We start from the raw sequence: 21855 nt of genomic DNA, 5'->3' as shown, positions 1-21855 counted from the left end.
GTAAGGCCAGCAGATCTTGAGATTGCTGGAAACCAACACCTTTTCTACAATTTCCAGTACGTACTGTTATGATTATTGCAGGGATTGTACAAAGCTTCAGACTGTCCCAATAATGCATGAAAGGCATCCACTCAAGGCTGTCAGACTTAAGGTGCTGTGCAGCATACTGTAGGAAGCTCGCTATTCCTAGGAAATGTTTGGATGCATTGATCATCCTCTGGGTAGAACCTGGTCCTTGCTGCTGGAGTTGTCTGCCATCAAGTTATTTTTCTAGGCTCAAAGTTAAGTGTATATGCTGTTTACCTTTTGCTCTACCACTCAACAAAATGTATTCTTTGCATTGCTGTGAAATAAAAGTCCTCTGATTTCATGCCTCTGATAGGCCCGCACATGAAACCCCCTCGCCCAAAACAATCCTGCCTGACAAGTGCTTTACAAAGGCTTTTAGATAGAAATGCTGCTTTCAATTCTAACAGATTTGGAGGGTTCTTTTTCTAAGTGACCAAACACTGCATGAAAATTTAGTAAGTTCCCTAACCTTCCTTTGCAGCTTCCTAAAAGAGAACTTTAGGAACAGTAGAGACTGATTCTACTGTTTTAAGCTGTAATGGCTCTGCCACTCCATCTAATATGCCTTACATCTTCAAGAAATAAGGAGCTGCCCATCAGGACTCTGCTGACCAGACTTGTTCAATCAACTGCTGAGGAAATTCTGGACCATCTGAAAGGAATTCGTTTTTTCAACACTACCAAGTAGCCTATTAGGACTTTGCCACTATATTTGAATGGAATCAAAGATCTTGAAGGAGACAAAGGCCTATATGACGTTTTGTTCTCATACGTTAATAGGATGTCGAGGATTTCCTCAGCAAACAGAAAATCAAATTTTAATGGAGTGTATTCAGTAGTTTCATTTTGTTCCACCAACTGACTTTTTGGGAAGTGAAAAGCCTCAACCATGTGAACCTTGTCAGAGTCAGGTTGGAAAAGTCTATGGAAGTTCAAGTTCTGACCCTGATGTTTATCAGAAGGCTGCTACCCTTGCAAAACTTATGAAACTTAACTAGCTTATATACATCTTAATTCATGTTAAAATTTTCAGGATTTGAAACTGAGCTACACTCTGATAACTTCAATGGCTTGGGTCATGCAACCCATTGTCCAAGTGATTTAAATTGTAATGTCTCTTTTTAAAAGTGGCTACGCCTGGATATGTGGTGCTGAATCAATTGTTGGACCCTTCACAGCAGAATAATGCTAACTCCTTTGAAGAAGAAATACTTCAATGTTAAGAAGATTGGCTCAAATCTGTAGATACAGAAAAGGTTCCTAAATGTTAATACGCCAGCACAGCTCTGGTTCTTGATAACATAACCGCTTGGGGGAATAACACTACAGTGACCTAGGTCTTTTGAAACACTGCAGCTTGGATCATTACCATTAGATTTATATGAATCTTAGAGCAGTTTGTGTCCTTTTAAGATGAACAGCTTGGTTCTTTTGTAAGAGCACATTAAAATCCCAATGTAGAGCAGCTTGGGTACTTCAAGGATGAGTTGGTCTGATACTTTGATTAGAGCAGATTGCCACTTAGGCTTCAACTGATGATCAGATGAGAGTGGATAACATTATACTAATACATTGGAACCTCTACATACGAAAGTCCCTACGTACGAAAAATTCAGGTTACGAAAGCAAAGACGAAGATTTTTTTGCTTCTGTGTACGAAAATAATTAAGGTTGCGAAAGGGTAAAGTCCGAGATTCACCTGGGCCGCCAAGAACAATTTTAAAACTCGCGCGCCGCCAACTGAGTAGACTCGCCACCATCCTCTTGCTCTCCCATTGGTTCCTGATGCTAGTCCCCGCCATAAGAACCTGGTCTCCTATTGGTCGGCATCTGTCCCATCATGCCTCTAAGTAAAGGTGTTCCTTGACCATTTTTTGCGGCAGTGTTATCGTAAACACCTGGAATTTGTTTGTTCGCATAAATTTCGTTTGTTAACGTAAATTCGTGTTAATGATTTCGCTTTCGTTGTACTGTAAGTTAGTTTATTGTGTTGTGTGTGAACTTAATAACTTACGTTATTAGCCATGGGTCCCAAGAATGTTGCTGAAGTTCACGGAAAGAAGAGGATGTTTTCTATGGAGACGAAGATGGAGATAATCAAGAAGTGTTAATGTTTTCTGCCATTTGTTAATGTGTTTCGTAAAGTTTAGTGTTAATGTTTTCTGCCATTTTTTTAATGTGTTTCATAAGGTTAAGCGTTCATGTTTTCTGCTGCTTGTCCTCCCCTCCTGTCGCCACTTTCAAACATCACCTCACTCGAAAGGTAAGGTTCCAATTTTACTACATACGTACGTACGTGTACACACAGTATTTCTTGTATCCTGTACACTAGTACACTTTATTTACAGGTGCAGTAACAGTTAGATTGAGTACTGAATGGTCCAAATTGTTGTATTTCATTGTTTATTGGTCAATTTAGCTTTATTATAAAATTTACTGTGGTGTTTTTGTAGGGCTTGGAATGAATTGGGCAATTTACATGTAAAAAGTACTTCTAGATACGAAAAAATCAGGTTACGAAGGCTGCTTCGGAACAGATTAATTTCGTAACCTGAGGCACTACTGTACTACAAAATGACTCGGACTGCAGCCTGAGTTGCAGCTCAATATGAAGTCACTTGAACTAAGTGCTTGAATGAAGAAAATTCTCTACTCCTTGGTTCTGACAAGTTTGATTGTGGCTTGGCAAGGAAGCAGGACATGGAAACTTCGAAATCAATGACATCCATGCTATTGGAAGCCACGGTGAGCAATTACATAATACTGCAGTTCATCTGCACTATTCAGATTGCTGGTACACTTGAACGAACAACTGTGACCTGGAAGTACAGCACAGGGGGAGACAGACGCCTTTATTAGTAACAGCGAGGCATGGGAATGCTTGAAGAGTGAGAACTTGGAATGCACCTGTCCTTGAGTTGAGCACAAGACATCTGGTTCCATATCCAATACTACCAGCTACATAGGCATTACAAGACTTACTTGGTGGCCATGATATTTGGTCTGATACTTCCTACTAAATGTGAATCGCAATAACACCATAAAAAATATACATACATGGAATTATATAGAACACGCAACTGAATAATTCAACACTATAAATCAACAAATGGGAAGACCTTGAGAGAAAAAAAATTGTAAGAGTGCACACAGGAAAGACTTGATTAACATGCACCGTAAAGCAATTATGGATATACTATGTAATAATGATATATAAGAAAAAACAGTCTTACTGGTATAACATAAACCTAAATATTAATAATGCAACTCTTTTTCATTTGTGAATGTGAAAAGATGAAAACTGGCAACATAAAGCTAACTACCACAGATGTTAACAAATTAGAAAATGCACTACAGTAACTAATTCTGAATGGAGAAAACCTGAAAATCTCTTCTAAACAAGAAAAGCATTGCAGTATTTATATTCCACTGGAGTTTACAACCAAAGGCAATCACTACTTCTAACAAATTTTCTTTTGCTTGAATGCACCTAAAAAAAAGGTCAAAGTACATATAGTATACCATTAAAGGAAGTGGGTTGACAGTTGAGACCCAATAGATCTTGCTGCACATACATACTGCTCAACTCCCTTAGTACTGGCCATTTTAGTTCAGAGGTTTTATGTATAGAAAAACTTTGTTGATAGAAGATGAGCACTACGTGCTATGGGTTTATATTTGATTTTAGGTGTTTGGTGCTTTTTAATGATACATATTAATATATGCAAAGTAGGCAGTCTCCGGTTAATGGCAGGGGCTCTGTTCCTGGCTGAGCACCAAAGGCCGAAAATCATCGATAGCCGGAACATCACAGTAATTATGGTGATAAATGGCATTTACAATGGCGTAAGTGCCGAGCAACAACTTACCGGCACTGATAAATCACTTACTGATGCCGATAAACTGCCTATCTAGGCCAATATAATGCTTATCTACGCTCATAAACTGCTAACCTGCGCTGAAAATCGCTTAACAGAGCAAAAAAACACTTAGCAGTACTGAAAATCTGTTTAACATTGTTGTTAGCCAAGAATTATAACACTGAAACGCTGTTAACCAATGCCACCAATAAGCGGGGACTGCCTGAGAATATTTTAAAGGGAAAAAGATAAGTGGGGAATATATACAGGTTTTTTGTTCAAAACTCCTATCAAGTATGTTATATAAGAGTTTATCAGTACCTACAAAATGGTTTTAGATAATATTTTACAGTAAGCTAGCCCCCAAATTGTCATTGTTAAGAACATTTGGACACTTTACTATCACAAAATATGTCTCAAGTTTAAAGAACATACAGGTCAACCTACAATTTAGTAATTTTGAAATTTATCTCTGGATGCTAAATATCACAAAATCCCATCAATATTTTGACAATCCACCGAGATACTTTCAGTCAGCAAAAAAATTTAAAATGTAACTATTAAATAGAGAGCACAATAGTATTTCACTGCCTTTAGCATGAGCATGCCGAAGAGGTATGAAGGATTTTTCTCACTTAACTCTTTCCTCCTAACTCTTGAACCAGATAATGAGCTTTTGGAGTAGATCCCTTATTCCATAAATAGGAACAGCATGTAATAAACCTCTGAAGAAAAACTCCAAAACTCCTTCAAGAAAGCTAGGTGGCATATAGTACATACATAAGATGCAAGCACACATTTTCAAAAAATGTTCCACTTTTTGACAACTATCTCAGTTGGCCAGATAATCTGGAGGTCAAAGTAAGGCCACTTGCACCCTTTACCTTCTTTCCAAACTTACAGGCTATCTTAAGGGAATAACAACTGTCAAGAAAAGAAGGCAGGGAAACCTGCATATAGGTTTTTATCCAAGAGGACCCAAAACAATATATCCATGACTATGACTGACATCTTATCCTTACTGAATCATTTTTTTTAACAATGACCCATAATCCTGTCAGCAGCCACAGAACAATTATAAAAATTTCTCCTCCCATCTGCTGAGTTTTTAATATTTAGCCATAGAAAAAATAGCCCACTGAAATTCTAAGAGGAGAATCTAGTTGGCAATTTGGAGTACGAAAGTCTTAGACTAAATGAATTCTTAATAATCTGTATAAATTTACGTATTGAATACAGTGGACCCCCCGTATTCATGGACTCACACATTTGCAGATTTCTCTCGGGAACGTTTCCCCGCATTATTCGCAGAAAATTTGCGTATTTGCGGCATTTTTCTATGAGAAATACTCACAAATTCCTGGTTTGTTTTTATCAGTCATCATAAAATGCACTTTTTGTGATAAAACTATTAAAAAAACACAGTATACAAATTTTTAGTTTTTTTTTTTTTTAGTTTTAACTAACAAAATAGGCTGTTTTTAGCATTTTTATAGGGGTTCCAACTATTCGCGGGTTCTAACTATTCACACGTGTGTGTGTGTGTGTGTGTGTGTCTGGCACACATCCCCCGCAAATACGGGGGGACCACTGCAGTATCTTAATAATCGGTATAACTTGTGGTACCAAATAGTATCTTAATAATCTGTATAACTTGTCGTACTGAATAGTATTTAGTATTCATTTAATATTCAGCACCAGCTTTAATATCAAATTTAAGGGAATGGTATTACAAAAAGCTGTGAAATGGCTGACGCAGCAGGCAATTTTGGGTTCTGTAAATTTTTTATACCACTCATGATGTTAAGGATGTTCAGTGGGTACACTATAGTTCTGTTATCTCTTTTCATCATGCCTTATTATCATAAATTGACAGACTGGTTGATAAATGCTAGAAATTTGCCATAGCTGCATAAGATGTTCAACAATCTGAACAGGGAGTATGCCCTCAAAATGTGTTAGTTTTATAGTTTTAGGGGGTTTCCCCATGCCAGATCCCAAAAACTGGACTGTACGATGTATTTCAATAGCAAATAGAACAGTACAGGTTAAAAACATGGAAAATCTGGATATCGAATGTGACCTGGAGTACAATAAAGAATAGACAAAACAGAACTCATGAAAATTTTTTAGGGAGATGAAGAATGCAAAGAATGAAATTCTACATAAGTCTAGACAGTGAAATTATGAAATGCAAAAGGAGACCAGAAAATGTCTGATAAAGTGGGCAGTCAATGATGAAAACTACAGTATATTCAGTAGTGGCATTGGTTTTAGGGTAGCCAACAAAATTATTACCAAAAAATTCAAAATTTTATATGAAATTACAATTTCTTGAAAAGTTTAGATTGAACAATTCTCTCTCTCTTAAACACATATGCTTCTCTGTTAATTACTTTTACTAGTCATTTTCACCAGAACCCATTTCAACATAGAAAAAATAAATTATCAAATCTGCATGATACGGATGATCAGAATACACTTTGCAGATCTGAATAATACGTATGGTGATGATGATACCGATCATTCATACACACTGCGCTATGACGTCACAAATTCATGAGGAGAGCTTTCCGTCTTAGCTAATGGCTGAGCAGGAAATGTTTCTCTCACATTCCCCCTTGGAGGAATAAGTTTTTTCCTTCAAGCATTCCCCCCACCCCTTCTCTCAGATACCAGCAAACCCCCCCACCTCCCAACCATCTAAGATATTTGAAAAGACAATAGATTTGATACGTTTTGCGACGCGTGACTCACAGAATTTGAACAGCTTTGCAGATACAGAAAATCTATTTTCGAGAACTAGCGACGGCATAAAAGGGGAATCACACAATTCGAACATGCATCATTCGGGACCGGACTGTATATGCCTTTCTTGATTACAGTAAATAGGCAACTAACTGCATCTGCTGACCAATATTATGGAAGGCCTTGAATCAATGAGGACTTCCTGTTCAACATGCAAGGCTAACTCAAAGTATCCAAGACCAAAGTAGATAGTATGTAGTTGATGGAATCTTAAAACTATTTTTCTATTAACTAGCAGAGTGTTACAGAGGAACTTTCTGCCACCTTGCTGTTTGCTCTTTCAATGGATTTCATAATGAAAGATGTGGATGAAAATGGAAAAGAAATCTGACAGACATAGAATAAGCAAATGATGCTGTTTGAATCATGAAAACAACATTAGACTTGCAAATGTTGTCTAACAGAAGGCATCACCTAAAGAAATAACCTCCATATAAAGCTAAGTAAAACTAGTAATGGTGACAGAATATCCACAAAAGGATGTAATGACACCAAATGGAAAAGGGGGAATCCAATATACTGAGCCTGTATACAAATAAAAAATTATATATGTATAAGTCTACTATGATCTGCACTGATATACTGACATGATTCATGGTATGATACAATATTTACCCAAACTATTTTGTCAATTTGATATAATAAATAAGTTTTAAGAGGGATTTTAGCCATCCAATGGCATGATAAAGGGTGACAATCAGTCTAGGTGTAGTAACATTTCAGTGAAAAGTCATCTAACCAACAATAATTAGTTTCAATATCAGCAGTTGATATTTACCATCAGCTCCTAAACAACGAGACAATTACGGTACCTCAGACTTCCTTCTGAGGGTTCACACAATTAAACCAAAGCCTCATTTAATCCTTAAACCTTAGTCAAAGTAATACTAGATGAATTAACCTATGGCTAGCCAATTCAACCTAAGATGATCACAAAATAATTTTTAACTGATTTCAGAAAGTCATGAGTTTAGCTTAGCACTGTCACGGGTAAAAAGTATATCAAAAGTGTTAATGGATGTTACTGAAACTCAAAAGTAACACTTTTTTTGATACTCTGACACATTTTTTAATCAAAAGCTGAATACGTAGGTTTAAAAAGATAAAAGATCAATGTTACCTCCCATCTTGATTTGACAATTCAACTGGCTTGGATAAAAATATGCATACAATTTACAAAATTAAATAGTAATTCAAGATATGAAATACAGAAATCTAATAGTACTTTTGTTACTGATATGGTTACTCAAAATACTCCCCACCATTAAAAACATAAAAATCAATAAAAATCCATAAACAATATACCTAAATATATGACCAACATGCAAACTTTTGCAGACACTTTTTAGAATATTTCTAAGGTGATAGCAATATTAAAATTACAGTTAATTTCATTCCTGTACAGTAATCAGTACATGAGGCAAATACCCTTGAGCAATTCTAGGTTTTTGACAAATTGAAAGGGTTAAAATGAAAGCACAATGACACCAGTAGTAATCATCTGTGGCAAAACAGTTTAACGTTCAAGAGTTGTCTTACATCAGGGATTGGCACTTAGCTCATTTCTATTTGTACTGGTTAAACCCATTTCTGTTTGTACTGGTCAAGGATATATTGACTGAAAGGATCAGAAATGAAATCCAAGGGAACTCTTACATGAAGATGACTTGGTGATATGGCAGAGACTGAAAGAAGGTTTAGAGAGTAACAACAATCTCTTGAAAAGATGGTAAGAATGTAAATGTGAGTAAACCTGAGCTTATAGTATCCAGCAAGCAGGGAGGGGATAGGTTACATATACTAGATAAAACAGGCCTAAACTCTAACAGATAGCAAAATTTAAATATCTAAGATTTACTTTAGGCCAAGAAGGAGGATGTAAAGCTGAGGCTGAAATCAGGATAAAAGCGGCTAATGGGAAATAGGAGATGTGTGACATAATCACACCAGTGATAATGTATGGCTTAGCAATAACAGCATGAAGAAGGACAGAGGCTCGCACAAACAAAACAGAGGATGCTGAGGTGGATTTTGGAGATCTTGCTGGCTGCATGAGACTGGAAAATGAAGGAATAAGGAGTGGTAAAGATTACTGACTAACATGATAAGAGTCTAGACTGAGATGGTGTGCAAGGATGAGTGACAACTGAGTACAGAGGGCCTCAAATAACTTGTCAGGGGTATGAAATTGAGAGAGAGCAGCAGCACAGGATTAGATGGTGTGACAGGTGAAGGAAAATTTGAAGAAAGTTTAGCCGAGGAAGGAGCTTTCAGTGGAAATAAGTACGACAAAAAATTAAGACAACCAAGCCCTGAGGCTTAGGGTTGTGGTGGGGATGAAAGAAAATGAAAATATTGCAGAATGGATATTTTTGGTCATAATAAATATTCTATATACAGTGTCCTATATTCTTGATTTAATATCATAGCCATATTCTGTGAAACAAATATTTTACTTCCTAACCACACCACTGGGTCACATTTCAAAACTGTCATAGGGAGGGCATGAAGGTTTTTACAGAATCGGTAAAAAGTGAAGCAAAACCATTTTATTAAAGTTGGAAAGGACAGGACAGGACAGAAGGAACACCAAAAGGAGCTGGTGAAAAGCTGCACAGGCCATTTGGTGGTATCCACTCAGCACCTCTGAGGTAAATTATAGGGAGTATGCCTCTTCGGTTCAAGCAGTCCTTCCAGCTCCAACTCCTGAACAATTTGCATATTCGGGATGTGCACAAAATATTATACTCAATATGAATAATGTGCATTAACTAAATTTTTTTCATTTGTAGGAGCCTTATAATTGACATTCAATAGAGATTCCATTCCATTATGAACACCCACAAAACAAATCTTTTAACCAAGCTACAAACATTTTATTTTCTGAATTCAGTGAAGACAAAGTTTCCTCTCTCTTCATCTCAGGGTGGCAATGGAGTTCTTACACTCTGGATTAACCTTACAGAAAAATGATGGGGCAATGATGGTGCAAAACATTTCCCATTGAATGTACTACTTATTTCTAGTTACTCAATCATATGGAAATCAGTAAATGTTAACACTATTATTGCTGAAGCATACATGGATTTATTATGAACACTTACAAGAACACTAGGAATTTAAATATTGACAATTACAATACGGATATTAAAATGCATGAATGTTTGAAAAATTTCATGACAAAGTGCAAGGAACATTAAGTCAGAATAGGAGTAAGCAACAAGAAGGTTTATAAATATAATAAAAAAAAAAAGACATCAGATGAAGACCTGGACCAGGCAGGCATCCAGGGAGAGAGCAAAGACAAAACAAGTAAGTGTAGAAATCCTATTTCATTTGAATCACCATAAAAAGAAAAACCTAATTAGATCTATGATGAATGATAAAGTATACTGTAACTCAGCAACACAAACATCCACAACTGTCATTTTATATTAAAATTTGTGTTTCCTTGTGTGCTGCCAAAAGTACTTGTGTTTATTCCTTATGATATATGTATGCATTTCTCTGAAAATTACCTCTCCTAAAGGTATGCAGTGCCTACACAGTACTTCAACACCAAGTACCATATCAATGTAAGCTGCAAAACCAACAGTGTTACAGAAATATTTAAGCTTAAGTTAATAATAATTTAGCATGTCAAGCAGACAACAAAATAACACAACTAATAGCTCAGTTACTTATCTGAATATCAGGCATTGTACCATATCACCAATAAAAAGCCTTATACGTACTAAGAAACTCACTCCTCAAAACTCATAAGATTATTCACATAGCATACAGTTTGTAGCTTATCATAACTTACATTCCACAGAAAAAGATTTCAGCTTTGGTATCATAAAAGGGTTGTACTTGTACAAACAGTTATAACTAAGACTACATAAAAAGTATACTTGGTCTGATTGCGACTCACATTTTCCCACAAAAATGAAGCCACTTCATCGATGTACATGCCAGCATCTCTGTATTCCCCACTGTATCTGAAATTAAATAAAGAAGAGTTCAATACAACTTACCAGAACATTCTCTCCAATCCTACAGTTTCATATTCTTCTCTGGACAACATCCATTTTTCTAAGCAAATGACTTGAAGAAGAACTATACAGTATCTTAGAAGGATCAATAAATCATTAAATTGAATAACACACCACAATTGTTATTAACCCAATTATACTGCAGAAAACAGCATACGTGTATGTACTATATGTAAGAGAAAAATTTCATGAGGGGTCAAATAAATGCTGTTCTATGAAATGTAGTACACAAGGTCTTCAATAAGTAATCAACAACTGTTATCAGTGGTACAATACAGATTTTAATAAATACACTATCCTAGTGTCAAAGATCATGTCTTGAAGTAAAAGCAATCAAAATTTTATGTCACAAGATCATGTTCTGATAAAAAAGGAACCAAAATTTTATCTATCTTTTACCTTTAGACATTTTTTTAAGTATATGAACTTTCTGAGCATCAGAACACTTTACAGATACGGACTGTCCAGATAAATTATACATGAACCTATGATGGTTCTGTATGAACATGGAAACCCATGACCTCATCTGTTATAATTATGCTCCATCCCATGACAGCATTATCAACAACACCACCACCATCGGCAATGCCCAAGACCCAAGAAGACTACGCTTGCTAAAAGCCATCCTCATCCTAGACAAGAAGCCCTCTGAATACCATTCAAGAGGCCTCCCTACTCCTTACTAGCATACGGAGAAGCCTAAACCAAGACAACGTGGTATTTACTAAATAATACCACATCAGATATGGCCACTGAACAAGATACTCCAGATCAAGAAACACCAGACTACACCAAGCATAATGTCACACAACAGCAATGAGCCAATGACAATTTGGCAAGTAGTGACGTCATGCAACCACCTGCTCCAACCAACCAGAATCCTGCAAGGAAAGTGCCCTTCCCTTTCAACAGTCTGAGTACCTACTGCAGCATTTGCATATGACCCACTTCTGATCTTGAGGCATCTGCCAACAGGGGATCAGCAGCTGAGCCAGTTAGCCAATCAGAATTTGCCGATAAGGATTCGAACGAGTGTAAGTTCGTAGATTCGAACGAGTGTAAGTTCGTGGATTCGAATGTGAGTGAGTTCATGGATTCGAACGAGTGTGATAGAGGTAGCGAGGTTGATCTTGGCATGAGTGAGGCTGAGAGACCTAACTCTATCGTGGACAGTGATAGCCAAGGGGAAGGCGTAGCTGTCGAGATTAACGTAGTAAATGTACCAGTATCTAGTACTAGTTACGGTGATGAATTAGGCTCTAACATTTTGGATAAGGATGAGCTAGTCAAGTTGCAGAAAGAGGGTGAGACACTAACCCGAATTTTTGAGTGTGAGCTGGATGATGATCTCGATGATGTGTGTAAGGAAACTTTTTGTTTAAAGGACGAAGTTTTGTGTTGTTATGTTCGACCGAAGTCAGGTATTAAAGGAGAAATCACCGAACAATTAGTGGTTCCTAGGAAGCTGCGTGAGCTAGTTTTGAAGTTAGCACATGATGAGCAAGGACATTTGGGAGTAAATAAAACTTTCAAGTGTATTAGTAGGGCGTACTTTTGGCCTAAGATGAAAAATGATGTGTGTTTTAAGAGGTTTGCTTTAAGCTGTCCTGAATTCATATCAAATTGCCGGGAAACCGATTCGATTCAAGTAATTCCCAGAGTTCAGTTGTGTAATATTCCTTCAGTAGGCGAATCTTTTGAAAATGTACAGTGGTACCTCGACATACTAAAGGCTCAACTTACAAAAAACTCGAGATACGAAAGCAAATACGAAAAATTTTACAGCTCTACATACGAAAAGTTTTCAAGATACGAAAGGTTGTTGCTGTAAAGTCCCAAGATTCGCCCGGACCACCAAGAACAATTTTAAAACTCCCGCGCTGCCAACTGAGTAAACTCGCCACCATCCTCCCGCTCTCCCATTGGTTCCTGATGCTAGTCACCCCATAAGGTCCTGCTTTCCTATTGGTCAGCATCTACCCCTTGTGCTTTAAGTATTCTATTGGTAAAAGGATGCTGTAAATTGAAAAACTTATTCATGCAATACATTTAATAAAAAAAAACATTAGGTAAAGATAGAATAAAGAATAGAAATGAATGGTTATTATACTGTTTGGTAGTTTCAGTAGTTGAAGAGAGATAATGAAAATTTATGGCTTACTGTGTAAAGTGATTGCTTGGTGATCGTTCGATACTCGTAAGTGCTGGATGTAAACAGAAGTTTGGAAGCTTTTTTTGTTTGTTTGTTTATTATAGTTAATGGTTACTTAATAATTCTTTGAAATGAGTACATGCAATACATTTAATAAAAAAATTGTGAATTAGATATCATAAAATATAAAATAAATCTGACTGCCAACAAATACGTATTTTTTAGAATTCTTCTTCTGTTTTAATATTACTTTACGTATACGTATGTTTCATTATAGCTGTCAGTAACTCGATATCTCCATTAGGTAAAGATAGAATAAAGAATAGAAATGAATGGTTATTATACTGTTTGGTAGTTTCATTAGTTGAAGAGAGATACTAATGACAATTTATGGCTTACTGTGTGCTAGGAAAAATGATTGCTTGGCATTCGTTCGGTACTCATAAGACGGGTAAGAGCTGAATGTAAACAATCGATTGGAAGGTTTTTTTTTTTGTTTGTTTGTGTATAATAGTTAATGATTAATTAATAATTATTTGAAATGAGTACATACTGATTATTTATACATTTTATTGACATTTTCTAAGCTTTTAGCTCTTAGGTTTAGATGTCAGAATCATAGACTAGGCTACAGTAGCAACCGCTAACATAGGCTAGGCTTATTGCTAAGGGACATATGCTAAAGTCCTAATATATGCAGTAAAAATGGGGTTGAACATTACATGCAGTTGAATATCACTCAAGTATGTCCAGTATTTTGCCTTTTTGGAGTCATATTTCTTCCGTCGGATCGGTGTCGTAACCCTAGAACATGTGTTTTAGGCCTGGAAATATAATTTACTGGGGTGTTTTTGGAGGGCTTAGAATGGATTAGCCATTTTACATGTAAAATGTGGTCCAAGATACGAAAACCTCATGATATGAAGGGCGCCTCGGAACGGATTAATTTCGTATCTCGAGGTACTACTGTATTTATGAATATGTTCGGACGTTTGCCTAGAAGTAAGGGTAGAGATGATTGCATAACTAATCTTGAGTATTATAAAAACAATCTAAGAGATGTTTGGCAGTTAGCGGAGGAGAACGGAAGCGCTTGGCACTTAGCGAAAGAAAACCCGAACAGAAGAGCAAACAAGAGAAGTTTGTGTGTAAGAGATAAAGTTTTAGTACTAGTCTCGAGAGAAAGTCCATTTTTTTCTCATAATTTCGACGGTCCTTTTTCAGTTTTAGAGAAGAGGGGAAATATATATTATAGAATTAATGTGGGTAAGAGTAGAGCAAAGGCAATGAATGTAAATTTGCTTCAGAATTATAAACAACGCCCCGTGCCGTGGCCTCACCCCATGTAACAGTGTTACTGAGTGAGATTAGTTTTGAGAAAAACACAACAGGTGTTTTAGTATTTGTAAGTTTTAATCAGAATTCAGAAAACGGTAATAGTAAGACAGAAGGATAATGTTATAGCAGATAGCCTCTCTAGTTTTTTTCAGAATGATTAGCCTACTGACCGTTTTCTGTTTTGGCACGAGTGGTTGAATGGATGAAAAAGTATTAAAACTTTATGCAGAATTGTTTCCCCGCTGTTTAATTCTTGCTTCTCTTTAGAAAAAAAAAAAAAAAAATCAGTTGATTTCATTTTTTCCTCTTTTGGGGGGGCGTGTGATGGCAATTGCTTCCTAGCAAAGAAAGATAAAGGAAAGGAGAACGCATTTTCGAGAAGTTCGGCAGTAAGGAGGTTTTCGCGCCCGTGTTGGAGGCGCCTTTTTCTCGTGGCTGTTCTGGAATCGTCGGGCGTGTTGTGGAGCGCAGAAACGCGCCAATGTGACATGAGAAACGCCGCGATTTCTGATGCTAGATTCATCTAAGAAATTCCAGTAATCTCGGGAGTCTGTGACGCTCGCCGTAGGCTCCGCCCCCAGAATGCCGTATAAATACGACGGACGAAGTAGCAGCAGGAGGAGGAGATATAGAGAGAGATCGTAAAAGAGAGATTCCAGTTAGTCACAGAGAGATATCCTCAGTAAGAGCCCCAGATCAGATTATCAGTGAGAGATCAGCAGCAGCAGAGATCATCCGTGAGATACGAGAAAAAGGAACCAACGAACGATCAGAAGAGTTGTTTGAGAGTTGGTTGGATATTGGTCTAGTCGTCTTCAAGAGTGGAACGAATTATCTCGTGTAATCTCGACGTCGAGCAGACTTCAGAGAAGAAAAAGTCCTGCTAGAGGTTTTGGGTAGTTCCTGCCTTTCAAGTAGACTAGTTTCTGCAATACGGAGTCAAGAGGACGTCGTCTGCAATTGCCGCTCTACTTTTGGAGAAGCCATCGCTTTGAATTACCAAATTGACTAGCAAGTATTTGAATTGCCTCACTGTTCCCCCAGTTCATGCAGTGTAAGATTCTGTCTTTTTATGTAAATAGGAGATACCATTCTGCATTTACCTTTGTTAGTAAGCTTGTAAATAAACCTTTGTTGTGTTAGTGTTTCTTTCTATATTCGTATCCCCAGTTTCAACTGTTGGTGTTGAAAGATTTTTTTTTTTTTATTATTATTATTTCATATCGAACCTGAAGCGGACCTCTCTCAGAGGTCGTAACATTGTGTCGACCTTGGCCAGGATATTTCGACACCGTAACAGCACTAGACAAGGCCCATAAAACTGGATCACCAATAACTGGGGACTGCCTGTATCTTTGCCTCTGAATCTCTGACTACTGTTTTAATTTCTCTTGCACTTCAAGTAATACCATGGGAGTTCCACTATATGATTGACATTTTATTTGTTTGAGCTATTTAAGTCCTCCAATTTCTATTTGTTCCTGTGGTATGTGAATTTGTGGATGTTCTATAGGTCTGTGGCTTTCCTGTATTTTCTCTTTTACTTTTTATTTATTTCAGGATGAGGTTGGATCTCTGCTATTGTGCTTTTGATACTCAATTTTTACGCAATTCCTTTTCTTGAAGCAGAGAACCTATCTTTGATGCTTCTTGTATAGTAGGAGATGGTAAAGGTAAGGGTAGATTCTCTTCTCCAGTTGGTGATGCATCTACATTAGGAGGTGACTGACCTCCTTTTAGGGAGAGTGCTCTAGCCTTGCCAGGCTGGGGAATGGGACAACCGGCCATGGCCTAACTTGTCAGACTAACTGGCCGCCACAGTAACATCTATGAGGGAAAAAAAAAAAAAAAAAAAAAAAAAAAAAAAAAAAAAAAAAAAAAAAAACTCTCTCTCTTTGTTTATTTATCAGTAATTACTTTGTCTATAAGGGCTGGGGGCTTCGTCAGTTAGATTGTTTCCTTTTTACAAATACATTATTGAATGGTTGTAATTATTTTAAATGAATGTAAACTATTTTATGTAAAACAATGTCTAATTGGGAAACAAAGTTTTTTATATTGTAGAATGTTCAGTAACAAAACCCCTTCTACAATGGCAACAGACTCTCACAATGAGGAAAAGAGAAATATGTGAGTGACGGATATGTAGTAAAGGAAGTCCCCGGTTATCGGTAGAGTCAGCTTTAAGGTTTTATGGTGCTTGTCTAGCACCATAAAATCGGTGATTTATGGCGCCTTAATGGGACGAGTTTCATTATCGGCGCCATAAGGTACTGATAATAGAGTTATGGCACCATAACATACCTAACAGAGGCACCATTAACTCAGCACCATAACATACCTAACAGAGGCACCATTAACTCAGCACCATAAGAGCCATAAACCGCTGGGCTTTGGTTAATGGCGATTTTTGCTTAGCATCCTGCCGAGAACGGAACTGCTGCTGATAACTGGAGACTGCCTGCATACGTTTTCAGCAGACTTTGTGCTGATAATCTCATACAGTTTTGGAGATGCGCAAGGAGGAGGTTATGAAAGGCATGAACTCATGTTAAGAATGGTAAAATTGTCAAACAAATAAATGAACACTTGTATAACATTGGTCTAGCTCAAGTGGAAAAAAAAAAGAAAAAAGAAAAAATAAGGGTGCAGGTTACAGAAACAAGAAAACAAACCTCTTTAGTGATTAATGAGTACTCAGGAAATGTAACTGAAGCATCAGAAGTAATGCCTAGCTATATCTCTCTACAAAAACTTGTGAGAAGGAAACAGAAGGATTTGTCTGCATACTCTGCCAATCCTACAACTTTAGAAGATCTGGTGATTCCTGTGATATTCAGACCTATGGATTGGGAAATTCCTTCTTGCAGGCAGCAAAGGTGAATCATGCAGAATCATTATATTTGGAAAGGAAAGTAATGTACTTTTACTTAAAGAAGTTAAGAAACTCTATGTTGACGGTAATTTAAAAAAAATCCACCACTTTTTTTTGTTGAGTGTATGTTATTTTTGCCTGGATGCATGGTAGCATTCATCCATTTACCTATGTGCTACTTCCCAATACACTATGTGCAACCTATGGCAAATTGTTTTGTGTGCTTTTAGAAATACAACCTGAGTTACAGTCAGAAACAATATGCACATACTGTGATTTTGAAATAGGGAATTTTAAGTCTTCAATAGCATTTCCCCATTGAAATTAGGGGTTGCTTCTTCCACTTTGCTTATAATGTAGACAAAAAATTAATATCTTTGGGATTATCTCAGCAATACACTACTGATGCTAATTTTGGTCAGTGTGCTAAAATGATAATTGTCATAGCATATCTAGCAGATTAGCTTCCAAATGAACTTCAAGAACTTCTGGATTGTTTAGAAGATAATTATGTTGGAAGAATGAACAGAAGGGGCAATGCCAGACATCTTCCCCTTTTTCCACTATGTGGAATGTTCATCAGTGCTGTCCAAATGATGAAGACAGGACAAACAATCATGCAGAAGCTGCTCACCATAGGCTGCAAAACAAACTGGGGACGCAACATACAACAATATGGAAGTTTATCGAGTTTGAGAAGGGTGCAACAAGAATGAGATCTTTATTACAAATAACCGATTACTGGTCAAAGGCCTCATGTCAAGTTAAAAAAGTTCCGAGAAGCAGATGCATGGATAAAATCAATAGTTATGCAGTGTGAGAACAGAAATATTGTAAAATATCTAAGAGGAACTCCTTATAATTTTTCTTACTTGTGCTGTTAAATAAAATTTAGCTTTTACATATTTATTTTTTACTTGGCATACCAAACTAGATATATTGTCAAATAGTAACTATCATAAAATTATTCTTTATATTTCTAAACCCAATAAAAATATTTTATTACTCTTAATATGATGACAGCAAAGTGGCCTTTTCTATGACTCTGGGCTATTTGTTCTAGACCCACCAAGCTGATGCCTGCCCCAGATAGTTGGGTCTCTACCTCAGGGAATGGAACAACTGCCAAAAAGGAAGATACTGACTGGATCCTTTGTGGCATTAAAGAGTAAGGAATTTAGAGCTCCAGCAGAGCTCTCAGGTTGTCCCATTTGACTTTTTGCATATGCTCATATGCTTGGCATTTGTTTTATTCACTGCTGCTTGCTCAAGTTTAAACTCTTCACACTTTTTATCAATGGATTTGTGATCCACGTGACTATTAACACACTTTGGAGTAACAGAGCATCAACCATGTTCAGGGACTGAGCAATTATTAAAAATTTAGAATTTTTACGCTCTTGGTGAGTGGTCAAAACTGAAGCAGTTAAAACACTGCATAGCTTTAGGGTGGGAGGTCCTTACTCTCACTGTTTCATTTTCAAATGTAACATGGGATGGAAAACTGAACTTATACTTTACCTTACATTTCTGAATTATCCTTAATTCATCTATTTTCTAGTAAAGTACAGATCTTAACCTTCTTACACTGCATTGCATATAACAGTACCATTTCTACAAACTGCAATAATGCTGCAGATAAAAACGGAAATTCTATTGAAAGGGAAATCCGAGGAGAATAACTGCACCTACACTTGGAGGTAGCGAAAGGGAGGGCATCAGAGAAATACTTATGCTAAGTGAAGAACTGCAAGTGATGCAGCTTTCCAATTAAATATTTTCAAAACTTCTCTTTTATTAATTTCAGAAATAAACTTTTCACAGATTTACGAAATCAAACTAAAGGTTGCCGAGAACACAATTAAAGTTTTGGTATATTTCCTTCCTAGTGACAACCGGTAGTCACTTCCCACTATTAAGACAATTATGGCAATTCTGTTAAGAGGAGACAGTGTAAACAATTACAGTACCAATCAATAAGCTTAGACATATCAATAACCCAAGCTCAAATATTTAGCCAATAACAAAGTCTACAGTTACTATTACATCACAATCACTGTACTGCCTGAGAAGTCAACTTACCTTACATAGGCCCAAGCAGTGAGCATTAATAGAAAGACTCCCATGCCTAGATTGCACATACTGGCAAAAGAATACATGCCAAGGAGTCCAAAAACTCCAGACATAAGGTAGAAGAACATAAGGATGCAAAACAGGGTTGCTGGAGTTCTAGCTGCCTTGAAAACATTTTTGGCTTCATTCTGTTGTGAGTATTTGAGGAACATCTTTTCAATCTCCTGTAATAACAAGATGATCAAGTATCAGTCACTTGTTAACATTATAGTCACATACAGAGCGTATGATTGTTTGTGACCCCACACCCACAATTATTCATATACTGTTCAATCAAAATCATTATAATAAAATAGTGCATCTGGAAGAAAATACAGTTTATGACTTAGATAGAGCATTATCTTTTATGGTCTTTAGTCTAACCTAACAAATGCTACCATTTAATCTTCTGCAAGGACATACACGTTGTTTTACTTTCATGCTGAGAGCCAAAGATTCTACACCAAACAGAAAAAATATTGTGCATAATAATACTTTACTGAATTTCTAATTGAATCATTGCAAATATACGATACTCCCCCCAAAAAACTCCCAAAACTAAACAACTGAGATTTGTAAGATACAGGACTGGTTACTCAAAATAAAGCTGCTCACCTTACAAAACTATGAAAAGTCATCCATTCTAAGATTCTACAACAATGCTATAATGGACTTATAAAATGTTCAAAATCCTAAACAGCAGTTGAATATCAAGAGTGCACACCAACTAAATTAAAAAAAAAAATGATAAATAAATTAGATAAAAATATAAAATTAAAATCACTTCTGACAATGTGTATATTCATACTTGAAGACTGATTATGACAAATGACATAGCAAAGTAGGTTCAATATATTTACAAAACTTGTGAATGAAGACTTAAAGCTGGAGTTATTTCTCCTATGCTGGATCAAAATATATTATGAATTTAGATTTTGCACACATGCTACAAGTCCAACTTACCTCTGTTAGTGCACCTTGATACCTCTCAACAACACTTTGATTTTTTCTACCATATTTGTTCTTTTCAAGGTAAGTCTTGAATGCCCGATCTTTTGCCTTGTTGTGCTCTGCTTCCATCTGGGCTGTCTTGAGGAAAGGCCTGTCTCCACCAACTAGGGCTTCCATTACCTCCACATAAACTTCCTTGCCTGCCTCAAGGGCTGCCTGGCTGCTAGCCCGAGCAGCAAACTGTAAGAAAATTAATATACAGTATTAATTAAAAGAAACTAAATTCTTTAAACAGCAAATGTTTGAGAGAGAGAGAGAGAGAGAGAGAGAGAGAGAGAGAGAGAGAGAGAGAGAGAGAGAGAGAGAGAGAGAGAGAGATGAAGACCGATGAGAAGACGAGAGCAGAGAGAAGAGAAAAACCATTCCCAAAAAACTGGGTTAAGGGTTAACTACTGATTCAACTTTGCATTAAGAAGAATTCACCAAAACCTATATAATGACCAAAAAATCAAATACTATCAACAATTCACTGATCAGAAAACCTATCATCATCTTGTCAGGGAAAAACATATCATCACCTCAGAACTACATCTTTTCTGTGCTCTTTTATCTTACACAAATCTAATCTCACCTCACCTCCAGGCTTCCATCACATGGTTTTCATCCACAAAGGTTTAGATATGCCATTTCCCCTTGTGCATTGGCTACTGCCACTTCCATACTTTAACCGCTGAATTAACATTAGCCCAGCTGACTTTATCACATACTGGTTTCCCCCAAGGTGGTGTGAACAATATGACAACACTGTCTTCCTCTCACCTTCATCATTAGACCATCTACATTGAATCTCCATAATCATTCTATGGGTATATCACATCTTAGTCGATCATGAGTTCTGGCTGTTATATAATTCTTAATACATACTTTATTCTCAAATGAATAAAATCTTTTAGATACATAGTTTCACTGTCACGCTATGATTCATGTCTAGATAGCACAAAAGACTGCCCTAGACTAGCCTTGAACCTGGATATGGAAGTAAAATTTCCCAATCTTTTAATGTTACAAAGTTTCCTTCTTAAGGGGAGGGATGTAGGCCTAGCTGCCAATCATCCTGACATGATGACATTGACTAAGGGTAGCACCTGTGCAAACAGTCTCTCTCTTTCTCTCTCAAGTTATTCTCTCTTCTTACTCTGTCACAAATCCTGAATAATTTCCACAGTTTTTCTCTTTTTCTCTGTCATAAATCATGTATAATTTCCACTCTTGATATCTAATGTAAGAACTGCTCCTTCTCTCTCTCTCTCTCTCTCAACATTTTCTTTCTCTGTAATAATAATCCATAAATAATTTCACTTGATATTTAATGTAAGGACAATTCCCCATTTCTCTCTCTCTCTCGGCACTGTATAGTATATCATTTAATGAAATAGTATGAACTACTTTAGTATCATCAACATAAAAAAAAATTAAATTATAACTCCAGGAAACTCATGAAGCAATCATCAAATGGCATGCATATACGTATATGTACACACGCCCCAAATAGTTTTGGCAGAGTTTCATAATTTTTCGTTCACCTCCCTGACGCACGAGTCATGTCTTATTAATCTGATATTTTTGGAACATCATGTTTTATAATTGATAAACTAT

The 21855-nt window shown here is 36.7% G+C and overlaps 1 protein-coding gene across 14 annotated transcripts in view; it reads right to left on the bottom strand.

Annotated features, from left to right (window-relative positions):
* LOC135217291 (atlastin-like) overlaps window positions 1-21855 on the bottom strand; it is a 473758-nt gene that overhangs the window by 53584 nt on the left and 398319 nt on the right. For all 14 annotated transcript variants that reach the window (XM_064253090.1, XM_064253071.1, XM_064253142.1 and 11 more), the window contains 3 exons: window positions 20212-20439; window positions 19219-19433; window positions 10651-10717 (listed from right to left, as the gene is read on the bottom strand). In XM_064253090.1, coding sequence (XP_064109160.1) covers window positions 10651-10717; window positions 19219-19433; window positions 20212-20439 — 510 coding nt within the window. The remainder of the gene's footprint in view (window positions 1-10650; window positions 10718-19218; window positions 19434-20211; window positions 20440-21855) is intronic.

Source organism: Macrobrachium nipponense, chromosome 19, assembly GCF_015104395.2.
Source record: "Macrobrachium nipponense isolate FS-2020 chromosome 19, ASM1510439v2, whole genome shotgun sequence".
Taxonomy (NCBI): domain Eukaryota; kingdom Metazoa; phylum Arthropoda; class Malacostraca; order Decapoda; family Palaemonidae; genus Macrobrachium; species Macrobrachium nipponense.
This window is presented reverse-complemented; position numbering and strand designations above follow the sequence as displayed.